Source organism: Camelina sativa, chromosome 17 (assembly GCF_030686135.1).
Source record: "Camelina sativa cultivar CO46 ecotype springtype chromosome 17, ASM3068613v1".
NCBI classification, from domain to species: Eukaryota; Viridiplantae; Streptophyta; class Magnoliopsida; order Brassicales; family Brassicaceae; genus Camelina; species Camelina sativa.
In genome coordinates this window covers 13,467,096-13,484,720 of record NC_141896.1, presented here as the reverse complement: position 1 = coordinate 13,484,720, position 17,625 = coordinate 13,467,096, and the positions used below count along the sequence as shown (strand labels likewise).

Sequence of the window (17,625 nt, the reverse complement as noted above, 5' to 3'; positions counted from 1 at the left end):
TCACATAGGTTTTTTTTTATTCTTTTTTTTGAGTTTCGTTTACGATTTTATCATCAAAGCATGATGAATATCTCACATTAATACTCACATGTATGAAAGAAGACAACGAACCCAATTAAGCTTGATGGTGGAAGTTTCTAAGAAATCTTCTCATCAAACTCATTAAAGGGCTTAATTAAGAGAGAAAGAACTTAAGAAATGAATTCAAGATATACAAGGGTCAAGGAGTGAACTTTAGTCAGAGACTTTGGGATCATCTAGAGAAGCTTCATGTGATGGAAACAACATCAGAGTTTTTGATTAAGGATGATTCCATAGTATCCTTAATGGGCCTTAGTATCCTAGATGAGCCTGAAATAAGCCCAATTTGATAAATTGAGATCTTGGAAGTGAGCCCCATGGATGAGCTGTAAATAGAAATGCAAGGCTGTGGCTGTTGTGGGATGAATGATGACGCGAGGTGGGGGAAGGAATGTTGTTGTTTGTTGTTTAGGCTTTTGCTTTTTTTGAAGTCTAAAGGCGTGGGGAGACAGCTCTGTCTCTTTCCCCTTTTTTCTCTTTACTACTACTACTCTCTTTATCTCTCTTCCTTCCATTTCAATTATGCACCTTTGCTTCCTATATTTGGAGGAAATGATGCAAAGTTCTACTGACAATTTTAATATAAACCATAGTTTATATAAGATTGGTTTAGTCTTAAACCTGTTTTAGAGTATTGGATGAAGATAATTTAAAGTTCTACTAAACACCTTTTGTTATTGTTGTTGTAAGATCTAATAAATTGTTCTAATTCTTTATCAAGTTTGGGTGAAAAGTATGTAAATAACAGCAAAGAATTGTATAAAATTGAAAATAGAATATGGGAATTTATGAAACATGAATAGACCTTTTTCAATCCTTCATATGCATTAAAATACTATGATCATATAGAGTGGGTAGATATAAATTAAAATTCTCCGCAAAATTATCAATGAAACTCTGAAATATTTCATGATCTTAAATATATGATCCAATTATCTTTAGTCATGGATTTTTAATAGAATTAAAATTCAACTACAGTCCATTATTCAATTAATAATTCTAAATCATGCTTTACAATATGACATTATTGATATGATATTTGTAATTCATGCTTAATAAAACTTAAAAATTGGTGTTAATAAAGTAGGATTTCAAATACTTCATTAAATTCTGTTGTTATTCAAACTAAAAGAGTTTTGAAATTTTTGTATATGGAGTCACTGAAAATTTTCAGAGTTTCATGAGTAAAACTATTAAAATCATCCAAGTTATACCGCATAAATTTTGAAATCTAAACAAATGAATATTTAAAAATGATTAAATAACCCATCTTAAATCATGCTCTTAGAAGTATATGCGTAGATGATTTTACTTTTTTATATACCAAAATTACACAACTTGTGTGCAATTGTAATATGTGTTCTTGTAAAAATAATATTGATATAAGATCATTTTATTATAAAAGTTACTAAAACATAATTTCAACTGGTAATTAGAGGGACTATATATGGACTAAAAAAGAAAGAAAAAAAAATTTGAAACAAATAAAATTAGAGGAATAATGTTTATGTTTATTTTATCTCTGACAATTATTTTAACTGCAACTAAAAAAAGAATACAACATCTGTACTTGATAATTCTTATAGTTTTCCACCTATAAAAAAAAACCAAAAATTAAAATAACAGCTCAAATATAGTTTTCCGACTGTAAAATACATACAGAGTGGATCCGACCAACAAGAAAAAAAAGTGTAAAAGCACAGTGACCGTACATAAAATAAAACAATGTTATTGATATTTGGGAAAAGTTAAGCTTAAATAATTGAATTGAGTGTGTCCCCCAAACTCTCTCTTTTTCCTGACTTTTCCTTGAATCCTCTTCCCTCCTTCTCCTTCTCTCTCTTCTCTCAACTACCGTTCTCTGCTTCTTCTTCTGTTCCCAAAGTCGGTAACTTTATTTCGCGGGTTCGTTCGTTGAGTTTGTAGCAACATGACAATGGAAGACACGACATTTACCAAGGTGTTCGTTGGAGGACTAGCTTGGGAAACACACAAAATCTCTCTCAGGAACTACTTTGAACAGTTTGGGGACATTGTTGAAGCTGTTGTTATCACTGATAAATCTAGTGGCAGATCTAAAGGCTACGGCTTTGTAAGTGTCTTCTTGTTTGTTTCTTTTTCAAGTTTCGAGATTTGTTGTTATAGCTTCATCAAGCTCACGGGTTCTGTTTTTTTTGTTTACTTTTAAAGGTGACTTTTTGTGATCCGGAAGCAGCTCAGAAAGCTTGTGTAGATCCAGCTCCTGTTATTGATGGGAGAAGAGCTAATTGTAATCTTGCTGCTTTTGGTGTTCAGAGATCCAAACCTTCTTCTCCTGTTCATGGTACTTTTTAGGTTTCTTTACCTAATTTTGACAACCCTTTATGTAATTCCATGGATCTTACCATTATCTAAGCTGGAATTTTATGTCATGTATCACATATTAGTAGCAAGTTAGATACTTTACCTAACTTTATTGTTTGAGGGATAGCTTCATCTTGATTCCTAAGTTGATTTATCAAACTGGTAAAGCCATTTTCTTGCTTAGTACTTTAGTAGTTTCTATGATTCTGCTGCAGACTAGTTAGATTAAACCTATGTGTCTGTTTTATATTGCTTTACATAAATATGCGTTGGAAACCTAACTTCCTGGTTAAAATATGTTGTGTTTTGTTATTTTCTGAAAGCAAATGTTTGAGATGACATTCTCATGGTGTTGTATTTTAGTAGGACATGCAGGAGGAAGAGGCGCTATAAAGGTGACTAGCCCTTTCAAGACACACTTTGGAGCAGCGGCTACTGCTATGCCTTCGCCACTTCCATTCTCTCACTACACACTGCCTTACACTAATCCTTTTGGGTACTCCACGTTAAATCTCTTACTTCTTTCCCAAACTCATTAAATAGACTGCTAAATCCTCTGTTTGGTCTCATCAAAATTTCTTAGGTTCTCTTCATACACAATGGACTACAATTACCCCACGGTATGTATATTGTGCTTGTCTCAATCTAGTTATCACATAAATATGAGAGTCTCTTCCTATTCTACTTTTTATCTCTTATCTCTTATAGCTTATTGGATTCTTGTTTTTGTAACAGAGCTACTACAATGTGTATGGAGGAGCAACTGCTCAGCATCCAATGTATGGAAGCGGACCAATGACTGGTGTAGCAGCAGCAGCAGCAGGGTTTTACCCATATCTCCAATTTGCTGAAGGAAATGGACCAGTCACTGGTTATGCTCCTCTCCACTACCCCAACCACATGTTTCACTATTCTGCTCTTGCCTCCTCTACGGGTGGAAACTATCCACACCACAATGGTTCACCAGTGTCTCTTGCACCTTCACCAGTCATACCATCAGGTGTGTGTGTAATTATTTGTTTTTGATGTTCATACAAAACCTGGAAAAACCAGAGGTACTGATGTTCTTCAGCAGTGTGCTTTGCAGTTCCACAGGCTTGACCATGAAGGGTCACGTTTCAACTCTGATTCCATTGATGCTATGTAGAGGCCAGTTCATTTTAAATCCTTAAGGCAATCTCTGTTTACTACTTTTCATCCACATGCCTCTGAAGTCCCACAAGACCTGTGGCCTAACCATGGTTGCCCTTTTCCCCTTTATGCTTCTAACCCATTAGCCAAAGAGCCCATAATTTGGAGTTTGGGCGACTTTGCAAGTTCTAGTTAAGTCTCACATAGGGGTTTTAACTTGGACCATTGTCATACGCATTAGTTACTCATCTTTTCATTTTATTCATTGCATTACGTGCTTCTGAACGAAGGTTTCGTTTAAGATAGCCTGTTCGAGCTTTAGAAGTAAAGAGTTACCATATGTCTTGCACAGTGCCTCAGAAAGGCAAAGCAGTTTTGTAGAAAAACATAAAAAGCTTAGGATTGGCTGATCAACATGAAAGGAAATAAGGATTTACCAGGAAAAGGTACAATGTAACCACCTGGAAGTGTTTGAAGTAGTGTGTGCAAAGGGTGTTCCCACTACTTTTACGCTAAATCCATTTTAATGTGCAGTCTTAGGATTATTAGATCTAGGACCATGTAGTTACAAAGTCTTATCGTAGATAGCTAGAACATAAATTTCTCTGACATCAAGAAAGGCTAAAGGAAACAGCCTCACAAACTTCCTTTTGAGGATAAAAGGAAGTAGTTGGTGTTTGCTAACCCATGTATATTCTCAGTGGCTAAGCATTGGAGTTATAGCCACACTTAGATTAAGATCATTTTTAAGATTCAAGATATAGTTTGCTCATCATTTCAACCAACCCCACATATGGATTGTGGGGGGTCCTTGCATTTACATGTTTTGCCTCTTGGGAGATATTTTGGTTCCCTTTAGGTTCTTCTCTTTTAACGTCAACCAAACCAGTTGATCAACCATGGTTAGGATTTCAGGTGAGAGGTAGTTATCACCTCCTTATATCTCTCTTTTACTCTTTCCTCTGTTTATTCAAGAACAAAAAAAAACCCTCTCTAGACTCTTTTATGTGTGTTTGTTATCTTGTAAGCTTGTGTTTCTGATTCTATGTAAGAAAACAAAACCTTTCATTTTCCATCCACGGTGGTTTGGAAAATGAAATTGTGATTGCAATATTTTACTTCTATCTGATATAAACCCTCTCTCAGTTGTGACAATGCCTCCTTACTATATGTATCCCTAACATTCATTTACTTGGCTTACTATTTAATCAAACTTATACACAAGAAGATGGCTCAGTCACTCGGCAACAAACTAATATTTATGAACAATCATATGAACAACATAAGCATCATATCATACACAAAACCAAGGTAGGAACTTGAGACCTATACCTAATATACAATCAACAATACTACAATTGTAGGAGAGAAAAAGGCATGTGAAAGAATAAATAGAACATAAAGTCACATACTGAAACTAGAGCTTGAATCTGAAAGACGATTTTGCGGAAGAGGAGAAGCGTGTTAATGATCAAGAACGTGTACACTCAATGCCATTACAAATAGCCAACCAAACACCAAGTAGCGTCAAGCAAATAGCTGCATCAATGGCAAGAACAATCTGCACTTGACGCCGCCACTTCCTCTCAATGCTCTCAGATCGTCCCCTTCTTGGAACATATGTAGTTGCTGCAGATGAAGAATCAGAACGTTCTGTAACGTTTCCTCTATCATTTGATTTCCGGTGTTCCTCTATCTCAATGCCTCTCTCTGAGTTCACATGATCTCTCTCTTTCTTCTTCTCTTGCTTATTGGATCTTCCCAAAAGCGGAGCTTTCGTTGAATTAGCTGCGTCGCTTTGTTCAGCACCATCAATGGAAGGTGAGGATATTGGAAGACAAGTGAGATCAGTCTCCAACGAAGCTATGAGTCTTCGGACAAGCTGGTCTTGAACATTGCTAAAACTCTTACTCCCAGAGAAGCTACCTCTCGAATTCTTCTTATTAGCTTTCTTTAACTCACCCTTTAGATTCTCAAGAAAGTCAAGAACGCTAGATCTCCTGAAAACATCATCAACAATGGCGAAATAAACGAACCCATCTTCCATCAAGAACCCAAAAGTCCTCTTACTCATCGTTTCGAAGTACCACTTGTGAAAAGGCGGAGTCTTTTCTAAGCATAACGCAGCGAGACTGTCGTTGTTGCGGTGGTCTCCGGCATTGTTGTAGGCGTATAGAATCTGGTTGTCTTTTGAGACACAACAGTAGTGAACTGTGTTTTTGATTGAACCCATGTCGGGACTTGCGATTAGGTGCAGACGATGAGCAAGAGAACAGCGAGATGAAGTCAATTCTCTGGTTTGGGTCTAGGGTTCTGGGATTGTTGAAAAGGAACCCCTCAGTTTAAGTCTTTAAGATCCTTATCTTTGCTAAGAAACAACGAAAGGAATCTTGAAAAGGACCAAAGAGAAGATGGAATGTTTGGGAAAGAGAAAGCATTAAAGCAGAGAGAGAGAGAGAGGACAACAATTCAAGCTCTCACCCAACCCTTTCTTTGACTCTGCTTTATCTTTTCTCTTTCCTATGTATATTTACCTTATCCTCTGTTTTCCTTGACTTTGAAACAGACTATGAAATCGCTAATACAGGTAGTTAAGTTCATCAAACCCTTTTGGAACCAGTATTGAAGCAGACCATACTACGCTTTTGCGCGCGAGCAAACGCAAAGGTTAATGGGACAAGTTTCTCTTGAGTAATTTTGGTAATTTTCCAAAGTTTCAGGTTCGAACACAAACATTTACTACACATTTTGCCTTCTAAAGTGTTTGTTTCTTCCATGGATCAGATCAATCTCTCATTTTCACTCCTAGTAAATGTACTAATGTTACAAGTTACAAATGCAAGTACACAGCAAACTTTACAAAAGTGGTTAATCTTAACCAGGTCTACAACTACAACAAGCATTCGATGTCCCGATGCTGTTCTGTTCATCCTCTTGCATTTCCTTCAAGCCCTCCTCCGCATCTCGATCACACTGAGTCGGATCAGACTGTTGCTCTTGGCCATCGTTTAGGTGGTTTACTGGCTCGGATTCGGGTTGACTCCACACTTGTCTGTGGTTTACTGGCTCGGATTCTGGTTGACTCGACACAACTCTCTGGTTTACTGGCTGAGATGCTGGTTGACTCAACACTTCTTCATCAGGGCTCACAAGACTCGGACCAGAATCTTCTTCGGTTTGACGGGGTTGGCTGGGGAGAAGAGCGAGACGGCAAAGGGGGCAAGTGGTATGCGATGTGAGCCAAAGATCAATGCAATCCATGTGAAAAGTGTGTTTACAAACTGGAATCTGTTGAAGCTTGTCATCTGCTTGATACTCCCCAAGGCAAACAGAACATCTGTAAATCAAAAAGGTCTAATCAGTTTATTATTCTTCATTCTAGTTTTACAGTTTGTCTCTCAGTTTCAGGGTAATAAGCACAATTTATTTAAACTCCCAAGTTTTGCCTCTACCAGGACAACTAAAATCTTTCAAACTATCTTTAGATCTTGAGATATCACATTGTCTAGAAACTATACCCACCACAACCCAAACTTCTACAATTATCTGATCATGTAAGCAACTACTGTAACATTTCAACCTCCATTCAATTCAAGTAACATTGTGACTATCAATTGGACCTGACCCCAAAAGATAGTAAGTACCTTTCAAAACAAAGGCAGACCAAAAATTTCACAAAACTAGAACCTCTCATCTTTGTTTACTTCCCCAATTAAAAAACAAAGGTTTAATCCATTATTAACCTAACTATTTTGAAGTTTCTACAACTACCCTTATTCCTTATTTTTCCTTAAAGCCTAAGAAAATCTCACTCATGGTTCATGAATTTATGAAAAAAGGACTAAAATTACAGAAGGGAAAAGAAAGAATCTGGAGAACTCACTGTGAATCCATAACGGTGAAGCTCTCTTTAAAGACGACAATGGGAAGCATCTCTCTCAGCTCTTTGCTCAATCCTAATTCAGCCTGCTCACGTTACAAAACACACCAATCATTACAGAACTAAACCATAAAGAACAGATCTTCACAGGAAAGAAACTCATTAAGAGAGAATGAGAGATGAACAAAAGAAGAGATTAGTTAAGAGTACCGTACCGTAGAGAGAGAGCTACCAGGGATGAAAGTAGTTCGCATTCCGAGAGAAGACAAATCGGAGCTACCACGACGAAGGTAGATCAAGTAGAACAAGAAGAGAATAATAAATGTGAAGCAGATTGGTACAGAAAAGATGAATGCTTGATAAAGTTTAAGCTCCGGCGAGTTCGTACCGGCTGATGATGAACTGTAGTTTTCCGGGTTTGAGTTGCTGTAAGACATCACCACACCCACCACAGACCCAGTTCACCAAAATACACAAACAAAGACTTAAATCCCAAAAAGTCACTTCCTTTGAATGAAGAAGAAACGAGAGAGCTCGTCAGATCGGGAGTTATATTAAAAAAAAAAAAAAAGAGACAATAATGGTAATAATGTGTATATGTAATGTATGTGTGAGAGAGAAAGAGAGATGTGGCAGAGGTTTCAGGTGAAGCATTCAGCTTTCAAGTATAGGGCAACTGTCTGTTTCCTTCTTCATTTATGATTATTTTTCTAAGGGGAAAATTAGATATATAATAAAAAAGTTTGGGGTACTTATTAATGAAAATTTGATGATTATGATGAAATGTTAGATAACTTTTCCCGTAGATTCTGGCCGAACAAGCAAACAAGAGGACGGAAAACGTTACACACTTTACACCGATCATAATCGACAAATCCTTTGATTTTGGGATTTAGCCAAAGCCATCACCAACTTGTAAACTTCAGGTTCTTTGATTGTACTGCTTTGTAAACCAAGTGAAGACACGTACGAGAATGCTTCTGTTTTTTTTTTCTCTGTATTCATAAATTTTATTTGGAAAATTATAGTCATTTATACTTGTCCATAAACAAGAACAAGGACTTTGATATGGCATGTGTTACCTATACGGTAATAGTGTAATACTCTCTCACATGGACTTGGCTAATTCAAAGGTATCTTTGCTTATCTATAAAAGATTCATCTGCCTTCTCAATCTATTTGCTTATATATAATAAGGGATTCATCTGCCTTCTCAATATATATATATATATATTCATACATGAACATGACTTATCTTACTATATTTCCCACACTTACATTCTCCCCCTTAAGGCCTATACTATTTCAGTTATAGTTCCAAACATTGTAATTTACAGAGAGGCTTATTGTTACAGATAACTCAAACTCCCGAACCTCAACATCGGCATAGCAGAACACAAGGTCATAGAATTTCCAACGTTCTGCTTTGTAGAAACCAAGAACTGTTTGAATTAAGCGATCCTTTCTTTTGTTGGTGTCTTTGTGGTTGGACCATCAGAGCTGAATTTGCGGACAAGGACTTTGAAACACGGCAGAAACACGATGTATAGTGCAACGATTACAAATGGAGCCGCTATGAGCCACCCTAGTAGCTGCAAAAATAAGTTCATGTTTAAGCAGGTTATATATGACAACTCGGAACCAACTTGCCATAAAAATGCATACCGATGAGGAAAACCAATAATTATCTTTAGACTTGAGTACACTAACAAATGACAACATGGGGAGTAAAAATCCCACTTGTAAGAAACCAAAATGATTTTGAATACTAATGAGTAGTGAGAATTTTGAATAAGAATGATTTTGAATACGAATGAGTAGTGAACTTATTTTAAAGAATTTTTTTTACCTAATAAATTGTAATAGATTTGGGCAGAAAATGCAATGAGCAGCTTTGCATCATAATATAGAAGAAGTTTACCGCATTGCCAATGCTTAAGAAAACATCTCGGGAAGCTTGGCCTGTCAACACCTTCTTTAGAGCATCAGACGTTAAAGGAAAATGAGGTCCACCGATTATTTTTTCGCCAAGCCGTAAGAAAGGCACCACAAGACTTCAATGTGAAACACATAGCCAAAAACAAAAACTACACATTAAGACTCAATTCGATACTAGAAGATCAATAAAACACTTTTTTTTTTGTGTGTGTTCTCTCTGTATTGAATAGCCGTAACTTTGAAGGAAGCTTAAATGGGTTACCTTAGTTCTATTGGAGTAGCAATGAAATTAGCCAACATCACAGTTGGAGCATGACAAAGAGATCCAAGCGACGCAATAGCCAGGCCACATAGCAACACCGTAACACCTATCAAAACACAAATATCCCTCTTAAGTGAAAATACATTTAGAGATCACAAACACTAAAATGTTAGATGAACAACTATTCGACAAACGAGAACGCACCACAGATTGGAAATACTCCCATGGTAATCCCCAATGCTGCAGAGAAGGCCAGCTGCTTTGGCTCAGCACCTCTAAAGGGCACACAAATAAAAGAAATTTGGTTCACTTACACAATACATAAATATGGCAAAAACATCGAGTCTTTACAAGCTACATGGTTACACATAACTGTTCGATTTGGTCTCTAGTGGTGCAAATAAAAAAAGCAACAATCAAGAAGTAAGCACAACGTCATCTACTTGATTCCACAAGAAATAGGAAATGGTATCAAACTAAACAACATCGACTAGCCAAGTAAACAACTTTATAACACAGACAGAGAAGGGTTCATCAAAACATAATATGAAGAGAGTCACAGAGTAGTAAAGAACCTTCGCAAGATCTGGACAAGTGGTTCACTGATCTTCTTATCGAACCAAACTTTCAAACTGAATTTCGAATTCGCCATCACGATTCTTCAACAAATTCGATATAATTTCTCAGCAAGTCAACAAATTTAGAAACGGAGAACACTTCTACTAAGTTATTGAATCAACAAACAACACTTGAAACCTGAAAAAAGTAAGAACAGAAGAAGTCTCGAAATTGGGGGGTTTCTCTTATCTCTCTACCGCTTCACGGAACCCGAATCCGGTTCGAGGTAAACGGGTCAAAAACACAATAATGGGCTTTCGTCGTCGTGTTTTGAATTGGGCCTTACTAAATTCCAAATCACTAAACCGGGTCGACCCGATCGTTATTCCATCATTCTAGAATAGTACACTATTTTAGTATTTTTCGTTTCCCCCGCTACCGCTAGTTTCAATTTTTTTCGCCATTTTGAAATTTCGCTGAAGGTGAAGAGCTCGCGTAAAGCTTTTTTTCTCTGAGTCTTCAGATTCGTATGAAGATCTGATTTAGAGTCTTCTGGAAATTTTCGTAAGCTTATCCGATTTGAATCGTGTTTGATTGATTAGGTTAGAATTTGAAATCGGAGAAGTGAAGAAGAAGAAGAAGAGATGGAGGAGTATCTACAGTATATGAAGACTCTCCGGTCTCAAATGACTGGTAAAAATCTTCATCTCCGCTTCTGATTTTCCCGATTTTAGCTGAGATTTCATCTGACGATTCGTTTCCATGGATTCGATTGACGTTAGATGTTGAGGATCATGCGGCGAAGGTCTCCGTCGAGGAACAGATGCAGGTTACCACAATCAGTACCCTGGAAAAAGATCTCGCTCATGGTTAGCTTCTCTCTCTCTCTCTCTCTCTCTCTCTCTCTCTCTCTCTCGCAACGTTTTCGGATTTCAGAATTTTCCGTTGATATGGACGAACAATAGTTATCATACGGCAGATGCTATATTAGGTCATGATGATCTTCGTTGAAATTTGTGCTAATTTGGTTTGGAAATCCATATTGATGTGTTTTGCTGTGTGTTTTCTTAGATTTGGGATTTTGTTATGTGAATGTTGATTTGGCTGTTTTGTGATCAACTTTTGAGTATCAGAGTAGCAATCCTTTGTTCATGTTGGTTCAATTCTGGATCTGCACTTTGTAAACAGTTTTATATGCAATTTTTTTTGGATGAATTGTTATGTGATTTTTTTTCTTCTAATTTTTGTGTCACCTTTTGAAGCATTGTCTGAGACGAAGAGACTAAAAGAAGAGACGGATCAGAAGACGAGGGCCAAAGGAGAAATATGCTCTCACATACTTGAAAAGCAGAGAAAGATTTCTTCCATGGAATCTGATTCAACAAATCTTGCACAGGTAAGTTCAAACTCTTATGGAAGCCATGAATACGCCTTGTAGTAGCAGAATGATGGAATCATATTATATAGGTCTAGTTGTGCTTTAGTTTGTTAAACTGTTATCTGCTACACAGTTGGTTCATTTTTGTGTGCTGCTTACACTGAGTGAATTGTTATCCTGTGTTGTAGAGTTTGGAGCTTATTCTACAAGAACGAGACAGTATATCTGCCAAACTTGTACTGAAACGGTAATTTATACAACATCTGGCTAGAACTGGTTTGTGGTTATGGAATGACCTGAAGACTGTCAGTTTTCATTGTTTCTAATTGCAGTTCTAACTATGTGAAGACAGCAGAAGAAGCTAGAACCAAACTAGAGGAGCAAAAGGTTTGCTATTTGCATCTTCTTCATGTGATATCATTCACTGTTTACAAACACAGTAATCTTTCTGTTTTCGCATTTTGGCCAGGGATGGTTTATCTCCCATATGAGTAATAAAACTGGTCAACAAGGGCAGGTTCGTTCTTTTATGAATCCTGTAATGCTTAGTAAAAGACTCTTTCAGAATTTGCATAGTAACTGATGCTATTTCTTATCACTTTCTTGTCGATCCTTGATACTTTAGAAAAACGAAACAAGGAATAACCTGATGGAACTATCCGAATCTGCTAGAGCAAAGCTTGATCAGGCAAAGCAGATGAGATCCAACCTTACTAAGGAAAATTCGAAGGTTATTATTTACTTTAGATCGACTTTTTTGTTTTACTATTGGTGGTTTTGGTTCTGGCACTTTCTATTTGTGATGTGTTGTTTCCTATTTATAAACTCAGTTACTTTTCCCCTTCCAGTATTTTGAGTACACTCTGTGTCTCTTTGAGCACTTTTTTGAATGGTAATAATTTCATTTCAGATCAAGCTATCAATTGAGCATGTGAAGCACAATATTAATGAGTTTAAGGTTACTTCCCGAAATCTTTGCTAGGATTGTGATGTTGCATAAGTTCAGTCATGTAAGGATTTTTTTCCTGCACCTGGTACTATACTATTTTTGTAATTGGTGAGCGATGCAGCCAGAGTTAATGTCGGTGGATATGAAGGTTCTAGAAGAGGAATACACAGCTCTCTTGTCAGATGAGTCTGGAGAGGCAGAGTATCTGAGTTCGCTGCAGAGTCAGGCTAAGAAACTGAAGGTGATTAGGGTGACATTGATTTATATAGGCTTGATTTGATTACTGACTATATGATCATGACCACCTCCTCTTGGTGCAGGGAATTTCTTACATTGCTAAATGTGGTTGTGGAGAAGAATACAGTGTTGGTCTAGATTAGGCCAGAGTTATTATATACATGCACTATCACCATTCAAGCATCTGTCGAACTAGTATCTGAATATGTGAACAAATCAAGAACCAAAAGTAGCTTTATGTGCTAGTTCTTTCGAATATGTGCTTCTGCAGGATGGGTTAATTGTTTAGTTAGTAGAGAAATCCAACTAGCATGCTGTCTTGTTGCAGTATTATAATGTCTTTCAGTTTCAGGCTCTCCATATGCATGAGATCTTAAGCCTTTTAAGACATAATAGATGAGATGTTGAGCGTGTGTTACTATGATTCAAACCAGATGTGTAAAGTTGTGGTCATGGTCTATCTAATCATCGAGATATCGGATTAAACCAAAACAAAACCAGACCAAGCTCAGAATTAGTGTGACAAATACACGAAAAAACCGAATCCAAAGGAAATTCAAATGGCAATTTGTGTAAAAAGCAACAATGGATTCGGCTAATTCGATCAACTTATAAAATCAATTCTAAAAACCGATTTTGGATTTAATTGTCGCTATTATTTTTTTTCGAAATAAAGAAAAATATACAAGTAAACGACAAAAAAGAAGACGGAGAGGGAAAACAAAAACATGTTAAAAGGCTCGCGGACTGGGAGTGAAATATCTCATTTCAAACCTCCCCTTTTCTTCATATCTCATTTGTTTGAATCCCCTACCATATCTGTCGGCTTTGAATTGAATTTCTGTTTGAATGAGACTAAGTTTTTTTATTGGAATTTTGTTTCCAAAGTCTTAGTTAGATTTACTTTGCGAAATGGACAATAAGAATAGAGGAAAGGTTGATGGTAAATCCTTAGCTGGCATCTTCATCAACGATGATGAGAATGAGGTAAATTACTACACAAAGTCACATGTTTTGATGATTGGTGTCCTTAAAGCTTGTTGAATGTGACTGTGTGTGTCATGTGTGTGTTTGATTCAAATGCGCAGACAAGGAAGCAGAGATCCAAGCTCGATACTAAGGCTTTGATTGGAAGAGCATATGAAGAAACTTTTTTAATTTTATCATCCAATCAACATTTATTAGGAGAGCATATAAGGGAGCATTTAGAAGCTGCAGATGCTCTGATATGCTCTCTTTCTATATGCTCTCATTTGAAACATTTCCCAAGCATTTAACTCTAAAATATTAATATATATTAAAATAATTTTAAATAATTAATTTATTTTGTAAAAAAATAAAATTATGATTTCATAAAATATAAAATTATTTGTTATAAGATAATATATATATGAGAAACTATTTAATGTTATTATTTAAAATAATATAATAATATATTTAATACAGTAAAATATTAAGGTGGATATAACGTTTATAATATATATCATTGTTTTATTATAGTTTAATGTGTTATATTATATATATTTGTAAAATTTATTGAAATTAAAAATGTAAATATAGATATAAAGTTTTATAAAACTTATAATATATATTAACTATTTTGTAATTAATGTGTTACACTATAAATATATATAATTGAAAATTATTAAATTACACATTTATATATATATATATAACAATTTAATTTATTTGTTTGTGAACTCTTTTCCCCCAAATCGGCTCTTTTGAGCTGATTCTATTGTTGTCAAAAAAAAATATATATATATATATATATATATATATATATAACAATTTATAGTATTTATTAAATATAAAATATATTAAAAATATTATAAAACAATGAGTGATAATTAATTTTCTTAATGAAACACATTTAAATTATATTTATTTAATTAATATCATATATTAAATATAAATATCATATATGATACTCACTGCTATAACAATCAACTAAATGTGTTATATTAATCAGAGCATACAGCTTATGCAGCTTAATGCTTATGCTGCATAATGCTAATGCTCTAGTATATGTTGTTCCAATCAAGCCCTAAGTCCACAGGGGAGAGATCCAAGCTCGATGCAGATTCCATCGCTGTTTTTTTGGTGATGACGAGAAAGAGTTCCATATATACTACTATGTCATCCTGGTCGAAAATTTGTATACTCGACCCTAAATAAGCTCGAAAATTTGTATGGTAAAAATACAGGGCTACGGGTCCAACATATTAAAACGAGCCGGACTAGCCCTGTAACTTTAAGCCCTCCATAACATCCCTATCCACAGATTCGCCTCAGCGCCCTCCAGTACCGCCACAGTCCTCTTTTCTCGAGTTTTCTGAAACTGAGCTTCTTCCTTCCACCCAGCCTCCAACCAGGATGACGCCTCTGCCGCAGTTCTCTTTCTTTGAGTTGTCCGGAGCTGCTTTTTTCCTACCACACCGAGCTCTTCCACCCAGTCTCCGACCATGATCACGACTCAGTCTGCCTCAGTGACGACTCATGTGCCTCCAAAGCTTAGTGAGGAAGGTACGAATTAATTTTAACTTTACTTTATCTACCTTGTTCTAAGTTGTTAATGCATGCATGGTTTGTTTAATTGTGCTTACTTCATTGACACTTTGCAAAGAGAATAATGCTAAGCACTTGGCTTATCTGAAAGATGAGTGTAAGCATATATAAGATGACTTATCTGAATATTTGTGGGCTTGTGTGACTGAATTTAAAAAAAATATATAAGACACAATCTAATACTTGTTAGTCTTTTCTTCTTTCTTTCTTTTTCAGCTACTGCTGCAAAAAAAAAGTAGGTCTCAAGGACTGCATTGAGGAGCTTGCTAAAAACTTGACTGATCATATTGTGGACGACGAGTATGATGAAATCTTTAGGGAAATGACTCAGCCTCCAAAGCATAGTGAGGAGGGTACAAATTTTAACTTTACTTAACCTATCTTGTTCTAAGTTGTTAATGCATGCATGGTTTGTTTAGTTTTGCTTACTTCATCGACACTTTGCAGAGAAACGCAAAGAGAATATTGCTAAGCACTTGGCTTATCTGAAAGATGAGTGTAAGGATCTCTTTACGGATATATATAAGATGACTTATCTGAATATTTGTGGGTTTCTGTTACTCTTTTCTTCTTTCTTTCTTTTCAGCTACTGCTGTAAAAAAAGTAGGTCTCAAGAACTGCATTGAGAAGCTTGCTAAAGACTTGACTAATCGTATTGTGGACGAAGAGTATGATGAAATCTTTATTGAAATGACTCAGCCTCCAAAGTTTTGTGAGGAGGGTAAGAGTTTTAACTTTACTTTACCTATGTTCTAAGTTGTTAATGTATGCATGGTTTGTTTAATTTTGCTTACTTCATTGACACTTTGCAGAGAAACGCAAAGAGAATATTGCTAAGCACTTGGCTTATTTGAAAGATGAGTGTAATGATCTCTTTATGGATATATATAAGATGACTTATCTAAATATTTGTGGGCTTGTGTGACTGAATTTGAAAAAAAATTTATAAGACACAATCTAATATACTTGTTGTTACTCTTTTCTTCTTTCTTTATTTTTCAGCTACTGCTGTAAAAAAAAGTAGGTCTCAAAGACTGCATTGAGGAGCTTGCTAAAGACTTGACTAATCATATTGTGGATGAATAGTATGATGAAATCTTTAGGGAAATGACTCAGCCTCCAAAGCTTAGTGAGGAGGGTAAGCATTTTAACTTCACTTTACCTATCTTGTTCTAAGTTGTTAATGCATGCATGGTTTGTTTATTTTTGCTTACATCATTGATACTTTGCAGAGAAACGAAAAGAGAATATTGCTAAGCACTTGGCGTATCTGAAAAATGAGTGTAAGGATCTCTTTACGGATATATTTAAGATGACTTATCTGAATATTTGTGGGCTTGTGTGACTGAATTTGAAAAAAAATTATAAGACTTAATCTAATACTTGTTGTTTCTCTTTCCTTCTTTCTTTCTTTTCAGCTTCTGCTGAAAAAAAGTAGGTCTCAAGGACTGCATTGAGGAGCTTGCTAAAGACTTGACTGATCGTATTGTGGACGAGGAGTATGATGAAATCTTTAGGGAAATGACTCAGCCTCCAAAGCTTAGTGAGGAGGGTACAAATTTTAACTTTACTTTACCTATCTTGTTCTAAGTTGTTAATGCATGCATGGTTTGTTAAATTTTGCTTACTTCATTGACACTTTGCAGAGAAACGCAAAGAGAATATTGCTAAGCACTTAGTGTGAGTGTAAGGATCTCTTTACAGATAGATATATATATAAGATGACGTATCTGAATATTTGTGGGCTTGTGTGAATGAATTTGAAAAGAAATTATAAGACACGATGTAATACTTGTTGTTACTGTTTTCTTTTTTTCTTTCTGTTCAGCTACTGCTGGAAAGAAGTAGGTCTCAAGGACTGCATTGAGGAGCTTGCTGAAGACTTGACTGATCGATCGTATTGTGGACGAGGAATATGACGAAATCTTTGGGGAAATGTTATCTATGGTAATTTGTTAGTATATATTCACTCTGTATTACAATAGATGATCTTTTAGGATTTTCACATGAATTAAGAAAACATTTAATGTTTAGCTATAAGTGCAATATTTATTTATAATAACATATTTTTATAATTATTAATCAATAGTAATTTATCAAACTTTTAAATTTTCATTTAATAATTTTAAAAATTTACAATTTCTTAGCACTAAGTGATAAAAGTGTACAGAAAATCAATCTTTGTGATTCATGAAAAAATCATAGAAAATCAACCTTTATGATAGAGAGGGAGTATATTCTGTCTCGTGTGAATAAAAAAGTGGAGTAAAGTCTAATAGTTTTGAGTTATCTTTTCCCAG

At 35.5% G+C, this 17,625-nt stretch overlaps 4 protein-coding genes and 1 pseudogene across 11 annotated transcripts; 2 read left to right on the top strand and 3 right to left on the bottom strand.

Annotated features, from left to right (window-relative positions):
- The first annotated feature begins 1,821 nt into the window (after window positions 1-1,821).
- On the top strand, window positions 1,822-4,710 carry LOC104757707 (uncharacterized). Of its 4 annotated transcripts, none has more exons than XM_010480471.2 (6): window positions 1,822-2,173; window positions 2,272-2,404; window positions 2,791-2,920; window positions 3,008-3,044; window positions 3,160-3,424; window positions 3,500-4,710. In XM_010480471.2, the coding sequence occupies exons 1-6, from the start codon at window positions 2,012-2,014 to the stop codon at window positions 3,523-3,525; spliced, it is 753 nt and encodes a 250-aa protein (XP_010478773.1). In that variant the 5' UTR covers window positions 1,822-2,011; the 3' UTR covers window positions 3,526-4,710. The 4 variants fall into 4 exon arrangements, with proteins under 4 accessions (XP_010478773.1, XP_010478772.1, XP_087350057.1 ...); XM_010480470.2 differs by having other exon boundaries at window positions 2,788-2,920; XM_087493931.1 differs by having other exon boundaries at window positions 1,832-2,173; window positions 2,788-2,920; window positions 3,512-4,710.
- Window positions 4,711-4,784: 74 nt separating this feature from the next.
- On the bottom strand, window positions 4,785-6,108 carry LOC147923668 (phytolongin Phyl1.2 pseudogene; annotated as a pseudogene). Its single transcript, XR_015585781.1, has one exon. The product of XR_015585781.1 is annotated as a phytolongin Phyl1.2 pseudogene (transcript).
- Window positions 6,109-6,301: 193 nt separating this feature from the next.
- Window positions 6,302-8,440, bottom strand: LOC147923667 (RING-H2 finger protein ATL58-like). 2 transcript variants are annotated; one of them, XM_087493929.1, is made up of 4 exons: window positions 7,824-8,133; window positions 7,651-7,711; window positions 7,439-7,521; window positions 6,302-6,892 (listed from the first exon to the last, which is right to left on the bottom strand). In XM_087493929.1, exons 2-4 carry the CDS (start codon window positions 7,687-7,689, stop codon window positions 6,430-6,432), a joined length of 585 nt encoding a protein of 194 aa, XP_087350055.1. In that variant the 5' UTR covers window positions 7,690-7,711; window positions 7,824-8,133; the 3' UTR covers window positions 6,302-6,429. The 2 variants fall into 2 exon arrangements, with proteins under 2 accessions (XP_087350055.1, XP_087350054.1); XM_087493928.1 differs by having other exon boundaries at window positions 7,651-8,440.
- A 158-nt stretch (window positions 8,441-8,598) lies between these two features.
- On the bottom strand, window positions 8,599-10,476 carry LOC147923666 (uncharacterized). Of its 2 annotated transcripts, none has more exons than XM_087493932.1 (5): window positions 10,211-10,476; window positions 9,840-9,910; window positions 9,636-9,741; window positions 9,357-9,489; window positions 8,599-9,027 (listed from the first exon to the last, which is right to left on the bottom strand). In XM_087493932.1, exons 1-5 carry the CDS (start codon window positions 10,285-10,287, stop codon window positions 8,887-8,889), a joined length of 528 nt encoding a protein of 175 aa, XP_087350058.1. In that variant the 5' UTR covers window positions 10,288-10,476; the 3' UTR covers window positions 8,599-8,886. The 2 variants fall into 2 exon arrangements, with proteins under 2 accessions (XP_087350058.1, XP_087350059.1); XM_087493933.1 differs by having other exon boundaries at window positions 9,285-9,489; window positions 10,211-10,448.
- Window positions 10,477-10,633: 157 nt separating this feature from the next.
- LOC147923665 (uncharacterized) lies at window positions 10,634-13,150 on the top strand. 2 transcript variants are annotated; one of them, XM_087493927.1, is made up of 11 exons: window positions 10,634-10,675; window positions 10,796-10,886; window positions 10,976-11,062; window positions 11,456-11,589; window positions 11,760-11,818; window positions 11,904-11,958; window positions 12,041-12,088; window positions 12,197-12,301; window positions 12,482-12,529; window positions 12,642-12,761; window positions 12,841-13,121. In XM_087493927.1, exons 2-11 carry the CDS (start codon window positions 10,838-10,840, stop codon window positions 12,898-12,900), a joined length of 765 nt encoding a protein of 254 aa, XP_087350053.1. In that variant the 5' UTR covers window positions 10,634-10,675; window positions 10,796-10,837; the 3' UTR covers window positions 12,901-13,121. The 2 variants fall into 2 exon arrangements, with proteins under 2 accessions (XP_087350053.1, XP_087350052.1); XM_087493926.1 differs by lacking the exon at window positions 10,634-10,675 and having other exon boundaries at window positions 10,689-10,886; window positions 12,841-13,150.
- Window positions 13,151-17,625: the final 4,475 nt, after the last annotated feature.

Coding starts and splice junctions, on each gene's coding strand:
- LOC147923665 (XM_087493926.1), top strand. CDS start 10,838: ATGGAGGAGTATCTACAGTATATGAAGACTCTCCGGTCTCAAATGACT. Junction 12,302..12,481: donor TTACTAAGGAAAATTCGAAG/GTTATTATTTAC, acceptor ATTTCATTTCAG/ATCAAGCTATCAATTGAGCA. Junction 12,762..12,840: donor GTCAGGCTAAGAAACTGAAG/GTGATTAGGGTG, acceptor CTCTTGGTGCAG/GGAATTTCTTACATTGCTAA.
- LOC104757707 (XM_010480470.2), top strand. CDS start 2,012: ATGACAATGGAAGACACGACATTTACCAAGGTGTTCGTTGGAGGACTA. Junction 2,174..2,271: donor GATCTAAAGGCTACGGCTTT/GTAAGTGTCTTC, acceptor TTACTTTTAAAG/GTGACTTTTTGTGATCCGGA. Junction 3,425..3,499: donor TTCACCAGTCATACCATCAG/GTGTGTGTGTAA, acceptor GTTCTTCAGCAG/TGTGCTTTGCAGTTCCACAG.
- LOC147923667 (XM_087493928.1), bottom strand. CDS start 7,872: ATGTCTTACAGCAACTCAAACCCGGAAAACTACAGTTCATCATCAGCC. Junction 7,522..7,650: donor CTGGTAGCTCTCTCTCTACG/GTACGGTACTCT, acceptor TAACGTGAGCAG/GCTGAATTAGGATTGAGCAA. Junction 6,893..7,438: donor TTCACCGTTATGGATTCACA/GTGAGTTCTCCA, acceptor TTTGATTTACAG/ATGTTCTGTTTGCCTTGGGG.
- LOC147923666 (XM_087493932.1), bottom strand. CDS start 10,287: ATGGCGAATTCGAAATTCAGTTTGAAAGTTTGGTTCGATAAGAAGATC. Junction 9,911..10,210: donor CTTGTCCAGATCTTGCGAAG/GTTCTTTACTAC, acceptor TGTGCCCTTTAG/AGGTGCTGAGCCAAAGCAGC. Junction 9,028..9,356: donor TCTTAAGCATTGGCAATGCG/GTAAACTTCTTC, acceptor TTATTTTTGCAG/CTACTAGGGTGGCTCATAGC.